Source organism: Arvicola amphibius, chromosome 13 (assembly GCF_903992535.2).
Source record: "Arvicola amphibius chromosome 13, mArvAmp1.2, whole genome shotgun sequence".
Classification (NCBI taxonomy): Eukaryota; Metazoa; Chordata; class Mammalia; order Rodentia; family Cricetidae; genus Arvicola; species Arvicola amphibius.
Genome location: NC_052059.1, coordinates 53,285,568 through 53,306,607, shown reverse-complemented (window position 1 = coordinate 53,306,607; position 21,040 = coordinate 53,285,568). Strand labels below are relative to the sequence as shown.

At 44.8% G+C, this 21,040-nt stretch overlaps 1 protein-coding gene across 2 annotated transcripts in view; it reads left to right on the top strand.

Moving 5' to 3' along the window:
- The window catches only part of LOC119800376 (mitochondrial intermediate peptidase), a 123,879-nt gene that overhangs the window by 60,649 nt on the left and 42,190 nt on the right, over positions 1-21,040 (top strand). For both annotated transcript variants that reach the window (XM_038310541.1, XM_038310540.1), the window contains exons 15-16: positions 2,217-2,291; positions 7,022-7,141. In XM_038310541.1, coding sequence (XP_038166469.1) covers positions 2,217-2,291; positions 7,022-7,141 — 195 coding nt within the window. The remainder of the gene's footprint in view (positions 1-2,216; positions 2,292-7,021; positions 7,142-21,040) is intronic.

Here is a 21,040-nt window from a genome sequence, read left to right as displayed (position 1 = left end):
TTAGCATTTATCTCGGCACCTTCTTCATCCTGTGCATTCTTAGGTTTGGTCTCTTGGTCAGCTCCAGAAGTTCTTGGGTGTTCTGGTCATGCTTCCTGTTGGTCCTCCCACCCACACTTCGTTTTTTCTCAGTCTAGTGTTTCTTTGACCTGCTCCTTCGTTCCCAATCGTCTTTCTTCTGTTTAGTCAAGGCTATTGGCAATGCTTTCCACTATTATTTATTTCATTCATTTCTTTTTTATTTCTGAGAGTTTTAATTATTTGATTTTCCCTTTAAAAATGTTTCCTTGTTGAAGTTTTTACTCCTTGTTTCCAGTATTTTCATTCATATTGCTGAGTTTCTCATGAATTTGGCTGTCTTTCCCTTCTCTATGGCTGACTTGAATGGAATTCATGTTTGCTTGTGTCCCTTTTCAGGTCACTGCTGATTTTTACATTTCAACTTTTGAAATCTTCACCCAGCATTTAACCTATGTCAGTGTCTTGTCTTTGAATCGAGTCACTGAGGAGTTTGGCTCTTCTGAAACAGTTATGTTGCCTTGATTCTCCCATGTTTCCTGTGTTCCTGTGTTGTGCTTTGTGCATCTCTTGGTTTGCCTGCCTTCTAGTTTTATTTGGGGATCCTCTTACCATCCAATCAAGATGATTGAATCCTCAGGACCACTCAGACAGGAGAGAACAACCACAGCATTGGTATCTGCATGGCCAAAGGACTTGTCTTCCTACTTGCAAGACCTCCGAGATCTTAACCTCCCTGCTGGAGGGTGATGCTTGAGTTTGAGGTTGTACAGCAGAGGACAGATGGTGGCTCCGGAGGCTGACCCACTGGCCCTTGACCTCAGGATGAAGGGCTATCAAACTCGGTGTCACCCTCAGTTATGATGTCTTAGTTGCTTTTCTGTCCCTGTGATAAAATATGCTGGCAGACGCACTTAGGAGTGGTAGCCTGCAGTCCCCGAGGGCTGTGGACCGTCATGGCAGGGAGACATGGCAGCAGAAGCAGGAAGCATCTGCATTCAGGAAGCTGAATGAGGATATAAAGCCTCAAGGCCTGCCCCTAGTGATCCACTTCTTCTAGCAAGAGCTTCAGAGTCTTCCCATACAGTGCCACCAGGTGGAAGCCAGATGCTCAAACACATGAGGGCATGAGGGACTTTTCACATTCGAAGCATTGTATCGCCTGCCTTTTTCCATCTCTGTCTTTGTGATTCTCCAGTGCTTTCTCTTCTTCATTAGGAATAGAGTCAGTTCTTTCTTACTCTGGTTCTTCTCTTTAACCGAGTCACAGGAGGGTTGACTTTTCTTATGGGGGTGGGAAGTGAAGAAAAGGCTCCATGTTTGTGTGAGTTGTGGTTCCTACTGTAGTTTTCACTTTAGTGAGTCAGAGGAGCAGTTCTTGTGTCTGTGTGGTCCATCAGCAAAGCCTTTCAGAGTCTGGGATGCAGATGGTAAACTGTAGGTGAGCCACACTCTGATTGCTAAACTGCCCCCTTCTGCCTCGGCTTTCTTAGATGATATGTTTCTCTGCAGAAAAGATTTTAGCTTTCTTCAGTAAATATCATAATAATTACTTTAAAGACTTAGAAAAGTACTTCAACTACATTAATCAATGTTTTTCCAAGAATATAAGTGTCATAGGATAGGTCTAATTAGTCCCTAGAGAAAGTCTTAAATCATACAGGGACTACGTACTGTGCCTACACTCTCTTACTCTTCCAGGTTGAAAAGATAAGAACCTGAAGTTTATCCTCACACTGATTTTACCCCGTGTTAGTCTAGCTCTAACACAGGGTAGCACTGTGGGTTAGTATTTATCTCAGCATTTTAATCTCCTGGGCTCATTGTCAGTTATTATGTGTACTTGAAAGTTAAGAGAGTACTTGAACACACTTGCTGGAAACAAAGGAAGAGAAGTATTCCCTTTGGGGTTTAAATAGATTTGAAAGATCAGTGCCAATACTGTCATTCCCTCTAATCCTGTTTTTTCATGTGCAAACCCTTATTTGACAGTTCTTCTTAAAATTAAATGGAATGTCTTCAGCCATGTTATCTTGTCAACTAAAATATTCAAAAGATACTTTTACACTATAATGAGATCTGCCATTCTTTTTTTCCCCTATTTGATGTTATTTTTAAATTCTTTGACCCTGAAGTATACTTATCACAGCCACTTATTAAGCACTGTACTGACATATATATTGTTTTGTTTTATAAAGCCACTGCCGAAAGCTATGGTGTCTCGCCTTTGTGAATCTAAGAAGGTTTGTGCGGCTGCAGAAATGCAACTTCAGGTATGTGTGCATGCTTCATGCTAATATTTCCCAGTTATTATCCCCTATATGTACACAACTTTAAATTCCTGCCAGTGCTTTACATTTATTACAATAATTATGCTTCTGAACGCCTTTCATCTCAGTTCAAAGAACTTGGCTAGGATTGACTCATGAAATTCTCACACTATCCTTATGAGGTACATGTGAAATATGAAATATGGTCATTTCCCATTTTTATCAAGGAAATCATTAAAACCTCAAAGGGCTACAGAACCAAGTTAGGGCTCAGACCCAACCATATATATATATATTGTTACTCATTTTCTGTCTTCCAAAACAAATTGTGGTCCTCCATGTGAAGCTTAAACAGTAATTACCATTAGATTTAGGATAATATTTATAGACAATTTCTGGGTTACCAGATGAAGACAGAACAATTTTATGAGACATCTGGATGCCAGGTCTGTTAGCAGATGTTCAGCTGTTTGTAGCTCCTGAGATTGCTTGTGGCGGTGTTCTGTCCTTGTGTCCTGGTAGCTCCTGAGATTGCTGTGGCGGTGTTCTGTCCTTGTGTCCTGGTAGCTCCTGTGGCGGTGTTCTGTCCTTGTGTCCTGGTAGCTCCTGAGATTGCTGTGGCGGTGTCTGTCCTTGTGACCTGGTAGCTCCTGAGATTGCTGTGGCGGTGTCTGTCCTTGTGTCCTGACGGTTGTGTCAACAGCGCCTGCTCGCTCGCCTTCCATCCCAGCAGTGTTCTGTAGTGGCCCAGGCAGCTTTCACGTGGATGCTGTTCTGTAGCTGCTTTCAGTTTTTAAAGAATTCCCTACCAGTACCCCGAAAAAACAAGTGCAGTCCCTAGAAAGCAGTAAACGAGCTCTGTTGTTGTTGTCTCTCCGTGTGTTTTCCAGCTAGGACAGTGTAGTGCTGGAGCGTGCACAGGCCCTGGCTTCAGTCCCTGATTCTTCAGTGAGGAGGACAGCCGTATGGACATAACCGTGGATTTTCAGCATTCAGTGGCCATGAATGTGAATACAATTAAAAATGATTTTTTTAAATGGTATTACCTAGGGAAAGTCCTTTTATGACTTTGTTTTGATTCTGAGACATGGTCTCAGTAAACAGCCTGGGCTGACCTTGGATGTGATCCTCTTGCCTCAGCCTTTCAGTGCTGGGATCACACGTATGTGCACTCCTGGCACTGTGCCTTTTGATTTGCTTCTGCATGTCTCTTAGAGCTTTGTTTTTGAACACCTGTCCCAACGATTTTATTTTAAACCAGAAACTAATAAGCCTGAGAGGTGGAGCCATTCCTGACATTGCAGGTGCTTTGTCCCACTCCTAAACTGGTGCTGTGCAGACCAGCAGATAGAAAGGAAGGGAACTGTTGTGTGTTCTGAGGTGGCGTAGATAGTGTTTTAGAATATGTGAAACTCTTTTCACCATGCACTGTTTAACAAATGGGCTGAGTACTTTTGCTTGGTGTAAGGATGGGGTTCCAGCATGCAGCTGCTGCATGACCAGTGCATTAGTTCTCGGAATGCAGCTGCTGGATGAGCAGTGCATTAGTTCCGGGAATGCAGCTGCTGGATGAGCAGTGCATTAGTTCCGGGAATGCAGCTGCTGGATGACCAGTGCATTAGCTCCGGGAATGCGGCTGCTGGATGAGCAGTGCATTAGTTCCGGGAATGCAGCTGCTGGATGACCAGTGCATTAGTTCCGGGAGTGCGGCTGCTGGATGACCAGTGCATTAGCTCCGGGAGTGCGGCTGCTGGATGAGCAGTGCATTAGTTCCGGGAATGCAGCTGCTGGATGACCAGTGCATTAGCTCCGGGAATGCAGCTGCTGGATGAGCAGTGCATTAGCTCCGGGAATGCAGCTGCTGGATGAGCAGTGCATTAGTTCCGGGAGTGCAGCTGCTGGATGAGCAGTGCATTAGCTCCGGGAGTGCAGCTGCTGGATGAGCAGTGCATTAGCTCTGGGAATGCAGCTGCTGGATGAGCAGTGCATTAGTTCCGGGAGTGCAGCTGCTGGGTGAGTAGTGCATTAGCTCCGGGAGTGCAGCTGCTGGATGAACAGTGTATTTGTTGCCTTTTGGTTGCTGTAATAAAACACCACGATCAAAGACACCTTAAGGAAAAGAGTTTATTTTGGCTTACAGTTGCAGAGAGGTTAAGAGTAGAGGCACATTTCTCAGAAAATTAGAAAACAACCTACCTCAAGACCCAGCAATACCACTTTTGGGTATATACCCAAAGGATACTCAATCATACCACAAGGACATGTGCTCAACTATGTTCATTGCAGCATTGTGTAACAGAAGGACCTGCTTGTCGCCCTGGCCACCCAGCTAGCTTAGCCCATTAGCTCAGGCTTCTTATTAACTCATAACTTATATTAGTCCATTATTCTTGTCTATGCTAGCCACATGGCTCAGTACCTTTTTCAGCAGGGCAGGTCACATTCTGCTTCTTCAGTGTCTGGACAGGACTGGAGAGAGAGCTTCTTTCTTCCCAGAATACTCCTGTTCTCATTGCCCCACCTCTACTTCCTGTCTGGTTGTCCCGCCTCTACTTCCTGCCTGATTACTGGCCAATCAGTGTTTATTTAAAACATACTTGACAAAATAAAGAATTGTCCCACACCAGCATTGTTTGTCATAACCAGATCCTGGAAACAACCTAAAGGCCCCTCAACCGAAGAATGGATAAGGAAAATGTGGTACATTTACACAATGGAGTACTACACAGCAGAGAAAAGTAATAACATCTTGAAATTTGCGGGCAAATGAATGGATCTAGAAAACATTATATTGAGTGAGGCAACCCAGACTCAGAAAGACAATTATCACATGTACTCACTCATAAGTGGTTTTTAAACATAAAGCAAAGCAGCCTACAAATCATAACCCTGAAGAACCTAGACAACACTGAGGACCCTAAGAGAGACATACATGGATCTAGTCTACATTGGAAGTAGAAAAAGACAAGATCTCCTGAGTAAATTGGGAGCATGGGAACCATGGGAGAGGGGAGAAAAATATATGGCTCAATAAAAACAATAAAAAAAAGCAGAGGCACATCAGCGAGGAGCAGACATGGTGGCCAGAGCTGGAAGCTGAGAGATTACACCTTGAACTGCAAGCACAAAGCAGAAAGAATAAACTAGAAATGATATGTGGAGTCTTCTAAATTCTCAAAGCCCACCTCCAGTGACATACTTTTTCCACAAGGCCACACCTGAGTCTCCCCAAACAGTGCCACCAAACTGGGGACCATGTTTCTAAAAGTCCACATTTGCATCATTTTTAAAAGGCATAATTGAAGAAACAAAGCTCTTGAATTCTAGCATGTTTGTAGTGTGGACAAAAAGTGTGCCGCTCAGGGCAGAACTAAGTTTCCGTTCATAATTGTTTGCCCCACCAGGTCGAGCTTCTTTGGTTATTGTTACCCATTGTTACTCATGACAGAACTGAGAGAGCTGTATTTAGCTGTATGTTTAGATTACCAGCTAGGGGAACATAATGTTTATATTCAGAAATGTCTGTATTTTTCCAGGGAAGGCTTAACTTAGCTTTATAATTCACAAGCATAATTCTATATGTAGGTGAAGCCAGTGGCCAGAGGTCGTTTACATGTTGTCTTTTATCCAAACTAATCCTTACCTCTTTCAAGTCAGCAGCTGCACATTCCCGGCAAATTCCATTTCTCGGCCAGAAAGATGCACCTCAGCTGTAACTGCATGTCAAACTCTTCTCTTTAAGTAAAGCACTTCACTTTGTTATGAGGCGAATTCACACCATTAGGACTCAAGCAAGCAGGTCAGATGTCCTGGAGAAAGCCCACTTCTCTCTCCTTAGATTTAGTTCTCAGCACTCTCTAACTGCAGGTTTGGTGCTCACATTTCCTGATGCTGCTTTGCTCCGTGTCATTTCCCCAGCTGTTCTCCTGTCCTGGGGAGGGGATGGTCCTCCTGCCCCTGTCCCCCCACTGCAGCTGCTTCTTTTGTTCTCCTCACAAAGATATGAAGTCTGCTGTGACCCTTGCTCCGAACCCTACGACAGCTGCATCAGGCTTTGTCACTTCTGTACTCAGGACATGTACCAGAATGCTTTCCACATCTTCTAGCCAACTGTGCCCACACAGTGCTCTTTCACCTCTAGATACAAAACAGATTCTGGCCACTCCATACCTCTCATTTAATTTATGCTCTACCAGGATCCAGGAAGAAGCCAAACAGGATTTATTAGATTCAGGGGACCACAACCTATAATTCTGATTTTTTTTTTACATATTTTTAACTGCATAATTTCAATTTTATGACCACAAATTTAATGATGGATAAGATTCAAAACTGGCCGGGCGGTGGTGGCGCACGCCTTTAATCCCAGCACTCGGGAGGCAGAGGCAGGCAGATCTCTGAGTTCGAGGCCAGCCTGGTCTACAAGAGCTAGTTCCAGGACAGGCTCTAGAAACTACAGGGAAACCCTGTCTCGAAAAACCAAAAAAAAAAAAAAAAGATTCAAAACTGAACAACAACTTATATTATAGAAAGCTTCAGAGTACCCCTTTAAGCTTTTGACTGGTCATATATGTGGTACAGAGTATGTCTCAGATAACACGTGTTTATGTTTGTGAGTCTTCTCAGCTGTGGTTCATAATTGCCATTCTGGTGCTCTTACAACATCTTTGACTGGCCACATCTTAAATACAGGATGGACTACCAAAGCTAAACGGAGGTTTCTGTCTGCCTAGGTCTTTTATGCCGCCCTGGATCAAATCTACCATGGCCAGCATCCCCTGAGGAAGTCGACCACAGACATCCTCATGGAAACGCAAGAGCACTTTTATGGCTTGCCCTATGTTCCTGACACTGTGAGTCTGCATTTTAATTCCGTCGTTCTAGACTGGCTCTGCTCATTTCTCTAGGTTCCATCATTACCCTTTGGAGGACTTGGGATCCCTACGTGTGTGTTGAGGTTGTGTTTTACATGGCCAGATATTAGGAATGTCCTGGCTCATCTAATATTCCATGCATGATTTTATTTCTTCTCTCAGTGCTTACCAGATTCCTAAGAAAGTGGGTGTTAGTCAATATTCTCTTTACTTTTTATAAAACTACACATATATATTATAATTTGTATAATATAATGTCTTTATACATATGATGAGACTCTAATTAGTGTTCACTGCAAAGGGAACTGACATTTATTAAGTACCTTACATTGTACTAAGGACTGTATTTATTCTTTATATTTAGTGCCCTGTTGGACTGGAAGGTAGGAGTCGCATTGCTGTTTCCAAGTTCTAGGTGCTCGACTTTACCTCGCTGTTTTGGAGAAAGGACTAAATTTCACTCTTAAACCAGCCTGGTCTGTTAAATGCTCTCCTCTCACTGGGGCTCGTATTGAGGTCATCCCCAGGATTAGATAGTGATGTGTTGGGATTGAAAGCCTCTGACCTTTACAGTACTCCGTGCTGTTGGTTTCTTATCGTCTCAGAAGCTGAAAGTTCTAAAGGTACAGAATTCCCTCAAGAGTGGTAGAGCTGACCCTGCCCCTCACCAGCTGCAGCACTCAGGACAGTGCGGCTTGTGCCTTATCTGGGCAGCACAATAGAGCTGACCCTGTTGACAGGGGTGCAGGTGACCTGGCCCAGTGACTGTGCATGGGAGATCTGGCCCCACCCCTCAGCCACCATACGGTAAAATGGGTGAGGGAGAGATGCTGTCCCCCATCCCCTGCTCTTTGCTGCCTGTGGCAGGTAGGAGAGCTGACCCTGCCCTTCCCCGGCTGCAGCACTCAGGAAAGCAGGCCTACACTTTGCCTGGGCAGTGCACTAGGGTGGGAGAGCAGAAGAGGTGACCCCGCCCCGCATCTGCTGTGTGGTAACATGGTGAGGGAAAGATGCCCTCTGCCTACCCCTTGCCACCTATGGCAGGTGGGAGAGCTGGCCTTGGGATCGTGGGATTGGGAGAGCTGGTTCTACCCCTCAGCAACTGCTGCACTGGGGGGCAAAACAGTAGAGCTGGCTCTAAGGGCTGAGAGCAGGAGAGCTGGCCCTGGTGGTGTGGGTGCAGATGAACTGGCCCTGAGAGCTGAGAGCAGCAGAGCTGACCCTGCTCCTTGCTGCCTGCTGCACTGGGTGAGCTAACTGGAGCAGTGCTGGAGAGATGGCTCTGCTCCTTGCTGCCTGCTGCACTGGGTGAGCTAGCTGAAGCAGTGCTGGAGAGCTGGCCCTGGTGGTGACGATGAGGGAAAGCTGCCAGGCTGACCAACCCAGCTGCTACCCAGGCCCAGAATCAGGGTTTTGAGTTAGCCCACCCCAGCATCCACCTCATCAATGAACTGCTGGAGCATGTGAAGGGGCCGGGCCTGCAGATCCAGATCTGTGGGACCTCCATGACACAAGGCAACAACGGGATATCCATGAGGAGTCCCAGTGAGGGCCCAGCATTGATAGTGTGGCAGAAGCCAGAGGCCTTGAACCAGACCGGTGACTCATTACAATAAAGATTTACAAGTAAAGATGTATGGACTTAATAGATAAACGTACACACAGAATACCGATCACACTACCCCCGCCCCCGTGTATACGTAGGCATATGTGGTGTCTGTGCTAAGCATGAGTGCTACCATTGGGCTACTGGCAAGTTCAGCTCCATGTAGATACAGCATACCCAGTAAGGAGAGTGTGTCGTAAATAAACCTAGACTGGGTCAGGAGGGCTGGGCGCTCTCTAAACCTACAGATCTTCAGTGTGGCTGGAGGACACGCCTGCCACCTTTCCTGTCTCCGTCTTCATTACCCTTCTATTGCTGTGACGGAACAGCGCGACCGAGGCAGCTTTGGAAAGGGCAGAGTGAGGGCGCCGCTGAGGACTCACGTCTGACCCACAGCCTCACGGCAGAGAGAGGGAACACACTGGGACTGCAGGAGATTTTTTAAAATCCGAAAGCCCAGTCCTAGTAACACTTTCTCCAAAAAGCACACACCTCCTGATCCTTCTCTAACAGTTCTGCCAGCTTGGAACCAAGTATTCAAATATGTGAGCTTGTGGAGGCCATTCTTACTCAAACCATCCTGTTCCGTTCCGTAGACTTGCAAAACGCATTTAGTCCAGCTTTAAAATCTCCCCAGTCTTTCACAGTCTCAACATTCTCTCCTGAGACTCAAGGGAATTTCCTAATTGTAACCCCTGTAAAATGAAAAAGCAAATTGCATATTCCCAACATACAGTAGCACAGAATATACCACATACCAGGGGGAAGAGAGGACATAGTGAGGAAATACTGGACCAAAGCAAAACTGGAGCCCAGCAGGGCAAACACTGAATCCTGTAGCTCCATGTCTGGTGTTAAAGGGCTTAGACGGCTCTGCCCTTCCAGCTCTTCTGCACACTTCTCTCTCTTGCACCCAGCTTTTCTTGGCAGTTGCCAATGGCTCTGACACTTCTTTACTTTCACAGCTCACGCAGTGACCTCTTAGGGTCTCCACGCAGACTGCCCTGCCATGCAGCTGTCTTCTCTGTCTCTCCTTAACTGTACAGGAAGATTCCACAACCCCTTTTCTCACGTATCCTTCATGACTAAACCGAGAACCACATGGATGGCACTGCCAAGTTTGACTACCCACTTGGGGTGAGCATTGGCACTCTTGACTCTTGTCAGCTTTGATTTATTGTTGATTTTTAGGAGCAGAAAATTGCTTAGACTTTTTCACCAGCTGGAATTTTAGCTGTGTGATGTCTTTCCCTGGGGACACCACTCCCTTTGTTCCATTTCCCATCAGGCCTCTCCTTTATCTCCCCATCTTTTTTAGCATAAGCCTTGGCTCCAATATTCAATTTCCTACTGCGCTTTTAAAAAAAAGATTTATTATGTATATGGTGTTCTGCCTGCATGTGTGCCTGCAAGCCAGAAGAGGGCACCTGATCTTGTTACAGATGGTTGTGAGCCACCATGTGGTTGCTGGGAATTGAACTCGACCTCTGGAAGATCAGTGTTCTTAACCTCTGAGCCATCTCTCCATCCCCCTATTGTGCTTTTAAACTGAATATTTTGTTTATCTCTCCTCCCCTGCATGTTCTTTTTCATTGTAGACCTACATAAGAGTAATTACTAACAGCCATGCAATGGAGTCAATATTAGGCTTTCTTAAAACCTACTCCATCAGGGAAATTAGTCCATTACCTTTCAGTTTAGCCTCAGGAAAATTCTTCGGACAAGGGCAAAGAGCAGCCACATTCTTTCTCCAAATATTGAGGAATGGTTTTTAACCAATGCTAACATTTTCTGAAACATCTTGAGCTGCTTCTCATCTGTCCACACTGCTCTTAACACTGCAGTCTTCCCAGCTCCTGCTAGAATGGCCCATTAAGCTCTGCTTATAGTTTTCAACTGCTTTCCTAGTCCAAGGTCCAGAGTCTTCCATAGCAAGGTCACTCTCTCTGTCTTAGTTATCTGCACACCATGACCGTAACCGAGGCAAGAGAAAATGTTTGATTGGGTTAGCAGTTCCAGAGGGTTAGAGTCCATGATAGTGGAATAAAGGAACAACGCAGAACAAAAGACAAGGCGGCACCCTGGGAATGGTGTGAGGCTTTTGAAACCTCAAAACTCACTCCCAGTGACACTCCTCCTTCAACTAGACCATACTTCCTAACCTTTCTCAAATAGTCCACCAACTGGTAATCAAATACTCAAATATATTAAGCCTGTGAGGGCCATTCTTATTCAAATCACCACAGCTCATCTGTTTTTCTTTTTTTAGTTTCCTTTTTAAAATAGATGACATGGAAGCATAAAGGTTGTGCTGTCTAGAAGATGCCACTCAGTCCTCTGATGTTGCTGTGCTTGCTATAAATATTCAGATTTCTTGCCAGTAGGTGTCTCCTGTGTGTCCTCGTATATAGTGCAGGGATTCAAATCTGAAACCGATGGTTAGGAGATACCCGATGGCAAGGACTGTGATGTCCATGGTATAAAACAACACCCAGACTACATATAAGAGGTCTGAAAACCAGACTTCTGTCTCATACTGTACATAAAGCATTAGGTAGATTGGGCCCAAATGTGGGGAGTATGAATGCAAAAGGATGCCATTCCCACAGCCTTTTTATTCTCACAGAATTGAACACCTTATATACAATCCACAGGCATTAAATGTAAAACAGAAAACTGACAAATTTAACTGATTTAAATTGAAAGATAAAAATCATAAGTTTAATATAAAGTAAGCCAGTCTACTCCTACCAGAAATGGAAAACTAAGGTGTAGAAGTAGACATTTTCATGTGCCCCTTTCCTTTTCTCCCTTTTTATTGTAAAAAGTATAAAATTTGACATGCTAGAAAAGATGGCATTTTTAAAACACTTTGAAAGGACACAAGACACAAGCATGTAGTAAACCACATGAAACGGCCTCCATATTGACCAGAAATGCTGACTAAAACCATATCCTGTTACTGTTTTATTCTAGCTTGGTAAAAAGTATGCCAGCTAAAATACCAAGTTAGAAAGGCTGTGGCATCACAGGACTGTGACACCATGGCAGGATACAGAGCATTTCCCCCATTCAGAGAGAGTCAGGCATTATCCACTGGCAACGATGTGGGCACGCCGGTGGCCAGCGCTTCCGTTCTACGTAGACAACATGCTGTGTTTTCCCTGCTAGGTATTCTCTCAGTTCCAGGAGCGGAACACAGGGTTTAGAACAGGTTGTGAATGTTTTTGACAAGGATTTGAGTGGGGAAGACCCTGTGAAAAGCTCAGGCTGTTGTCAGCAAGGAAATGAAAAGCACTATGCAGAAGGGTACACCAGAGGTAGAGCTGCTGAATCCATCAGGCAATGAGCTGAAGTCAAAACAAGTGAGTTTCTTAAGAACCAAGCTGAGTAGAACTTCCATACAGAGTTAGCCATGTAAACGTGAGCATCACAGAGGAGCACATACACAGGAAGGCTGTGAAGGAATGAAGGGAAGTCACATGCAGTGCAGTCGTTGCCACTCTGGCTAAGGAGTGGAACCGTGTACACTGTAGCAGTGCTTACGGATTAAATCGGTGGGTGTGGCAAGTTGGTCATTCCACTTTATTAATCAAAATGTAGTCTTGCTATTCAGAAAAATCTTAAAAATTACTGAAAGGTGATTTTGTTTCTACTGTATGGGGTAAAAGCAAAGAGTATGTTTTGAGAGACCCATTCTAGGGTGCCCTGTGTCCTGGCAAAACGCTGTGGTGTGAACCAGGACAGTGGTTGCCATGGACAGGATGGTGCAGAGCAGAGGTGAGCTCTGAGGCTGGACCACATGTGCAGGTCGGGGCAATAGCCAGGGAGAACGGAGTCCATGGCTGGCAGCAGCCATGTGGGATGAAAGGCAGTGTCATAGCAACTTCATGGTGTTCCCCAATGGCTTATTTCTAGGAATTGTTCGTCTTAAATAGTCAGTCACTCCATGAAATAAAATAGTAAGAAAAAAAAATAATATTTGAATGATAACCTAGAGAATATTTGCAGGGCTTGCAGAGTCCATACAAAATATCTGGATGCTTTCAGTGTGGTCTCAGCCTTTAGGCAGTGATCTCAGAGGTCTCAACCATCTGTGGGGAGATACTGTGCACCGGCTTCACAGCCCAGGTCTCTCCTGTGAGACCCTCCAGAAGCCACAGTGCAGAGCAGGGTCCGCTAGCAGAAGAGGTCTTCACAGATCAGTGTCTGCCTAGCAAGCCTTGGTATGACATGCTTGGCAAAACTGAACTCAGATCACTGTAACTGTTGGCATGACTGTCTTTGTTCCTTGTGAAGTATGGTGCCGACTCTGAGTAAGCACCTTATTGTGCCAGCGTTTCATTAATATTTATACAAGTGCTAAACCTCCGTGTAAAACACAGAAAGTTAATTTGCACTTGACTTGTTTTTCCATGTAGCAGTTTGATGCTGGGAATCCAAAAGTCTTGCTCAACAGGTTAGAGGGCGATTTTAAACCATATCCCACAGGCTGATTTTCTGTTGTATTCCGTCTCTTAATGGGTGGTGTTTGTTGCTTTTTTAGAAAAGATATTTTCATTTTGAAATTATATGGTATGTGAGGTAATGTGAGTGTACACACCCTCAGAGTCTGGAAGAAAGTTTCAGACCCTCTGGAGCTGGAGTAAGGAGTATGTGTTAGCACCCTTCTTCATGCTCAGTGCACACTCCTAACCCTGAACCATGTCTCCAACCTTGTTGCTTATTTGAATCCCTGAGTCCTCCGAAGGGTCTTCTATTTCTAAGTGATTGTACATTTCTTCCATTTTACCCCAGATTGTATACAGTGTTACAGTTTTGTTGTTCTAGGGTTCTAGATTTGTGTCTTTGTTGTTGTTGTGTTTTGAGACAGGGTCTCTGTATAGCCCAGGCCGACCTGGAGCTCATACACTCTGTCTCAGCCGCCCAAAAGAACTAAGATTACATGCGTGTGCCGGCCACCACACTGACTGGGTTTGTGTCTCTGCGCTCTCACTTGCTCGGAAGTATAGGAGGGCTAGCAGGTCTAGGAAAGTTCTGGAGAGCTCATGTAACCTGTCCCTCTCACTGACCTGGTGAGTGTTTTCAGGTGTAGACCGTGAACAAATGGCTGCCACATGGGAAAGTACATAGGCGTTATGGCTGGAGTTGGTGCTTTAACGCGCTCTTTTTATCAGTGTGTGGTAAAGTGGTGTTTCCAGAACAGCTCTTCTTGGACCAGCTGTGTTCCTAAAAGAAGAGGTGACTTTTTCTTTTGCAAGAGGTTCCTGTAGGCTTCCCCATCCTTGTCCAAGCAAGAATGGCCCAGTCTCTCCCTGCTGTGCCAGCACGTGTCTCCAAGGCTAACCCTCCCTGAGTAGAACTGAAATGAAACAGCAGGAAAAAGAAGGCACAGGAGAGCATTCCAAGAGCCCCGCTCAGCTATCACCGCACCTCAGTGTTGGCAGGTGTGGCCTGGGAGGTGGTGACGAACGGGGAGAGCTGAAGTGACACAGCTTGAGCACCATAGCCCTCAACCAGAGAAACGTGGAGACTACGAGGAGTGACTGCCTCGTGTAGTACAGAAATGTGGTCAGTTGATGCCACATGACTACAGGGTATCTAGGTGTTGGGTCATCATATGTGTATCACAGGACATAGGTTCAAACATGAGCTCTGTGGATTGGGAGATTACCACCTAGGGATCTGCAATTCGCTGTGGGCGACTGTGCTGCGGAGCTGAGGGTAAAAGACAGGTTGATGATGCTGCTGATGGGTAGGAGTGTCTGTCAGAGGGACACTAGCCCAGCCAGCGTGATTGCACACCGCCTTCTCATGGGGACAGCCATTTCCCAAGTGCCAACGAAACCCCCAATTTTAAACACACTGTTTTCCTTTATACTTCTACTCCACAATCCCAACAGTATAATGTTTTGCTCTTTATTATGTTAGGGTTACATTGGCTGGATGATGGCTTGAAAATTGTTTATAGAGTGCTTGCTTTGAAATGTGGTCTCTGATTCCCAAGGAGAACATAATAAATGAAGGCTCACCATACGATTTTTGTGTGATCTGAAGGCTTCCCACATTGGAATTGCTTGATTTGGGAAGCAGATTCCTAAACTGACATTTCTGTGGTCATGATTGTATGTTCAAGGGAAAGTAGTTGCTCACTTGCCAGTTGGAAGGTGGTGTGCAGAGGTGCTAAAGGAGATGCATGGCTGCTGCCCCAGACCCTCAGCCCCCAACCTTCCTGATCCTGGGGCCAGCAGGGAGAGGGTGTGGGGAGGACTTGTGAGACGGCCAGGGCATGCTGTGTGGCCTGCCTCAGCTTTATCAGAGTGGGGCTTAGCAGACATGCACCATCATAACCTACTATGAGATTTTTTTTGTTTACATGATAGTTTTTTATGAGCTTTTTTGTTGAATTATTTGTGTAAAGCATGAGAATACTATAGAAAGAGCTATATGAAAATGGAAATGAATATTTGTTCAGTTAAGCATATTAAATTGTCTTCAAATTTTAGTACAGCTAAAATATGTACAGCTTTTCACAAACAGTTTCACAAGTGAATGAATTAATTTATTGGTGCTGGCACTGGGACCCAGGGCATCCACATGCTAGGTGAGCACTCTGCCCTGAGCCCCACCCCAGCCCCGAAGTCGCCGTCAGTTCCAATATTAATACGAACTGCCATCACTGCTTATTGGACTTAGCAGCAGGCAGCAATGGCTTCCTTTTTTTTAGTTTTTATATTATGGATGAAGCATGACTGTAAGGAATAGTTACTAGTTAAATAATTTTTACCATCTATATTAAAGGGTTTTTAAATTTTTTTTATATTAATGACTTCTAAAATAAGGCCGGTGAAAGAAACCATGACCGCACAAGGTCTTCACGGAGATGTGTGAAGCCCACTTCCCTCCTTTGCTGCTTTTGTCTCACACTTGCTCGGAGACTGTTAGAGAAGGACCGAGACACTCTACGTGTGTGTAGAATAGATTGCCAGCTGGGCATGGTGGCTCACACCTGTAATCCTAGCACTTGGATGCAGAGGCAGGAGCATTGTTGTGAGCGTGAGGCCATTTTGGACTCATTGTGACTCTCTTTCTCCTCGTGTGTGTGTGTGTGTGTGTGTGTGTGTGTGTATGCATGTGTGCTTGAATGTACAACTGTGAGAGATGCACCCCACATCTACCTTTTTCTTGGGAGTAGTCAATTAAAATTCTGTGGTGAAATGTTTGCTTGGGACAGTTCTGTCTCCTCCCACCCCTTTGTCCCAGGTCCCCCGCGAATGGCAGTCTGAATGAGGTGAAGGGCTTGCTTGGGTAGAACTACCTCTGAATATCTAATGTTGCCAAGCAAGTGAAGTGTTAAAGAACACCGTGCTCACTTATCTTTGCTTTCTTTATCATCAATACAGAGCCGTCTGGTGCACATCTAGAAACACCTAAGTGGTTAATGGTGTGTTGAATTCCTTCCCTCTTTGGCTACATAAACAACTGAGAACTGTTTACCTTGCCTGGCATGCTAGATTTACTATGGCTTCATAACTAAAACACACACGTGTTGTAAACTGGAACACTAAGCTCCCGAGTCACTTATTTTCTAAAGCTTTCCATGGCTTCAGCTTGTGGGAGAATTGCAACTCTAGATCCCACCCATTTAAAACACGTAATTGTCTGGGTTGTTTTTATAATAGTCCTGTGAGCCAAGTCACCAGTGTTCATTTTAGTCTCGGTTTCTGTGAGTAGTGCTGCCCCCCATTTTGGCCTGTAATTTGCTGTAGCTTGGATATAATGAACTGTCCCAGAATATTAGAAGCTTTATGCTTTGAGCGATGCTCATGTATTTCTATTTCTGGCAGCCTTTATTCTGGTGACTCCAAGGTCAACCACAGTATCAGCCACAGGGATGTGCACAGAACATAGAGCATCCGTTGCTTATGCAGAAATGGGCATGCAGAGGGGCTCCTGCAAATGCCTAAGGATTTCTGGGCCATCCGCAGAGCCTCTAAGCTGCCTGCTTGGCACAGCAAGAAGGGCTCTGACTGAGTGCACTAACTGGGCATTTTAAGGGCATTTTCTGGAGGTAAGATGTGCATTTGATTGAGAGTTTCTAAGCTGTGAATGGCACCCACAGTATGAAGTCTCTCATGCTTCTGATCCTTAGCTCTCCCCCTGGATTTGTTTCTTTAATTGTAATGCTCCAGTTTTTCACTAACAAGCACATATTCCTCATAAACTCAGAAAGGCAAGAACACCTATACCCTTCCCCATTTATGTTTATCTATGTTTCCCGTGCCATTAGAGGGGAACAGCTCTTTGAAGTGACGTTTGTCACAAGGGTTCAGCTTGTCTTAGTTCTGGATGTAGTGTACACATCCCCGAAGCTGGGGCCTTGGGATGCGTCCTCGTGTCCTCTTCCTAAAGGAGCCTGGAACTTCTGCTGCTGCTGTAGAAGAGCCCTGTTCTAGGTGACACCGTCCTCGATAGCAGTAAGCATGCATTGCCAGCTACTGTGCAGACGTGCCCTGGGGATGCATTAAAGATAGATATTTGGTGGATTAAGCGTTCATAAATTAACAAATGAGAATGGTTGAAGCCCTGGCCACAGTAGGATGGTATTGGGAGGTGAGGCCTCAAGGGCTTGCTTCTTAGGTCATGAGCTGGAACACTTTGAAGGCCCGGGTGTCTTTGGAATGGTTGAGCTTCCTGTCCTCGTCATCTGCAGCTGCCTTGTGAAGACAATCATCCATTAGCCAGGTGCAAGTCCTCATGCACACCGCCAGTAACTGAACTGTGGTCTTCCAACTTCCAGGGAGAGCGCCTATGGCTTAGGCTGTCCTGTTTGTGTCAGTTTCTCCAGCAGCCTGGACAGCTAAGACGTAAAGTTCAGATTAGTCTGAGTAACTTTACACTGTGTTACTGTTTTGTATGGAGTGGAATGCTTACCTGTTCATCAAAGATGTGGTCTTCTCTTCCCCACTGTGCTTTCCCAGACCCTGCATTTCTGGGGGGTTGGTGCTTTACTTCAGCTCAGATCCTGTCCCAGAACCCCATTCTCTGGCCCCTAACCTTTGTTCAAGGCTTGGACTCATTTTATGTTCTAGAAGACCTGCAAGTGACTCTGTGGTACAGATGTCTTTGTGCACATAACTGCTTTAACCTTTGTTATACTCTTTTTTAAAAAAATTATTTATTATATAAACAATATTCTGTCTGCGTGCATGCCTGAAGAGGGCACCAGACCTTATCACACAGATGGTTGTGAGCTACCATGTAGTTGCTGGGAATTGAACTCAAGACCTCTGGAAGAGCAGGCAATGCTCTTGACCGCTGAGCCATCTCTCCAGACCCCCCTTTGTTATACTCTTAAGAGCAGGAGGGCTGGGTAAAGGTGCACACAGCTTGTGTTCCACATTGCACATATGTCATGCAAAGAGTTTTCCCTTGATGGCCCTAGTAACGGACTTTAATTTTCGACAGTACTGTAACTTACAGCTTTTGGCCTGCTGCCTTTTATTACTATTGAAACTGACATCTCTCCTGATGGTCTTTCCCTGTCTTTATAGAGAAAAGGTGTTAAGAGTCTTACCAGTTCTTAGTTTCCCATGTTTATATTGGTCATCTTTTTTGCTAGGAATATTAATACCTTGTCCTTAATAAATATTTTTTGTATATATTGACTCAGCTTCTTTCATAATTCTCTTAACATTCAGAAAGCTTTATTTTTGTTGGATTGGCGTTTTGTGTCTTGTTAACTCTAGTAAGAGCTATCAGAATTTTTTATGGTTCTGTCACACTTGAAAAATACTTCTTGGCATTGCACAACCCTGTCTGAAAAACAAAAAACAAAGACTTCCTTCGTAGTTATTATTATTGTTGTGTGTGTGTGCGCGTGCGCACGTAACACACATGTATATGTCTGCATGTATGCGTGCACGTGTGTGTCATGTGTGTATGCATGCATGTACAGCCCACATGAATGCAGTGCTTACAGAGGCCAGAAAGAGGATGGTGCATTGGTTCCCTGGAGCTGGAGTTAAGGCGGTTGTAAGCAGCCTAATGTGGGTGCTGAGAAACTTGGTCCTCTAGAACACAATAAGTACTCTTTTTTTTTTTTTTTTCTTTTTCGAGACGGTTTCTCTGCGGCTTTAGAGCCTGTCCTGGAGCTAGCTCTTGTAGACCAGGCTGGTCTCGAACTCACAGAGACCCGCCTGCCTCTGCCTCCTGAGTGCTGGGCACAATAAGTACTCTTAACTGCTGAGCCACCTCTCAGCCCAAAGACTCCTTAATGCAAACTGTTTGCCTGTACTTTCCTTCGACTTTCTTAAGATTTTATTCATTTCTCTCAAATCTTGATGTGAATAACTTTTGGTCTGAGATTTGGAGCCAGTTCTAGTTTCTCTCTCTGGTTTGTAAATCACTCGTCTTTCCTATATGCAAAGGTCTTCTTTGTTAGAATGTTGTAGTTTTTTTGGTGTACACTAAGGTTTATTTTGTTTCCGAGCTTGCCAAGTCAGAGGTTCTTGCTTAGGCTGCAGAACCACGTATATAAGTTGTGTTAGTTTTCCGAAAAGCCGCCTTTGTTTACCTGCCTAGTCCTCTCACGCTGCCATGTACTCGTCGTGTTCTTGGACGTCTCTCATGTCATCTGTTTGTTTGTTTACTTATCTGTTTACTTTCACCTTCTTTGAACTAGGTCTTGCTATACTTTCTAAGATTTGCATATTCCCATTTGTTTTAGACTGGTGCAAATGACTTGAACTTTCAAAATAAGGCTTAAATAATAATGAAAAAAGATGATCATTCTTATTATGTTTATGGTTTTATGGTTTTAAATGGGATGTTTCTTGTTTGACCTACAAATTGGAAGGCTAGTGGCTATATTTGAGGGAAGAGAAGATTCCAAGTGTAGAGTGGTTTGTTCTATTGTTGAAGACAAGAATGAAGAAGTGATGTGTGGCCACAGTGTCCTCCAGAGCACCACAGCACATGTGGGGCTCCTCTGAGCCCGAGTTTAATCAGATCTGGTGTGATGCAGGAGTCACGTGGAGTGGGGAGCACTATCAAGTGACTGGTTGGTGTTGATTGTCAGCTTGACAGGACCTAGGAGATAAACCTCTTGCATGTCTGTGAGGGAATTTCTAGAGTGGGTTAATTTAGGAAAAGAGCCACCCTAAGTGTGGGTAGTACCATCCTATGGGCTGAGGTCCTGGATTGAGTAAAAAGAAGAACTGACCACTGGTGTTCATTTCTCTCAACTTCCTGACTGTGATGGTGGTCAGCGCTTCATGTTCCTGCTGCCTTGCCTTCCCCACTGTGCCCGACTGTACCCCAAACTGTGAGTCACAATCAACCTTTCCTTCCTGAAGGTGTTTTCGTTGGGTGTTTTCTTGCGGCTGATAGAGCAGGAAACCAGTGTGATGCTGACATAGCGTAAACAGCACAGATGGATGTTAGGCGGTGTCACTGTTGGCAGAATGTTCGAGGTACAGCTTGAGGGGGAACTTAAATGATAAACATAGTGCATGTGTAGACTAGATTAATCAGTTGCTCACAGAAAGAGTCAGAACAGGGAAAGAAAGTAGGCTGACTCCATTGGGGATCTCACTGTGTGTTCAGCCTGTTGTCCTCGGGGATTTGATAGTGGTCTCTGCTTTTCAAGAATAGCCACTTGCCAGGCCACCAGAGGTCCCATTGCAGTGCCCAGCTAGTTGTTTAAGTGGCTATATGGCCGGTCTGTGTCCTCTTAATGGCCTTATATGACCATGTGCTAGAGTAATTTGCCCGAGACACAGCTCCACTTGTAGCGCGTGTGGCAGCTAATTAGAAGAGCGCAGGGGTGGGGCAGCTCTCTTTAACACGCTGCCTTCAGGTCCTGACTTAGCACTGATGCAATCTTTCTCTGCACATGTGTATGTTTTTCTGTCCCCGGGAAGCTTTGAAATAGTCTTTGATTTATGGGGAGTGAAAAGTGAACCAAACTTTCTCGGAACATGTAGAAAAACTCAGACACTTAAAAGCCAGAATGAAATAGCATTTGAAATGATTTATACAATCGCAGCAGAAACTTTTTCCACTTACCCAAAGTACAGTCTAAATACTTCCACATCACGGAGTCCTTTAAATGGAAGCAAGGTCTGTCTATAAATCAAGCGTAGTTTACATTCTCAGACCCACTTCTAGCTCATTTTCCTCCTTGAAACCTAGAGTATCCTCCAAACAGCCATGTATCAAGTTAAAGTGAAGGTGAAGCACAGGAAAGATTCTGGAGAGCAGAGAGTGGC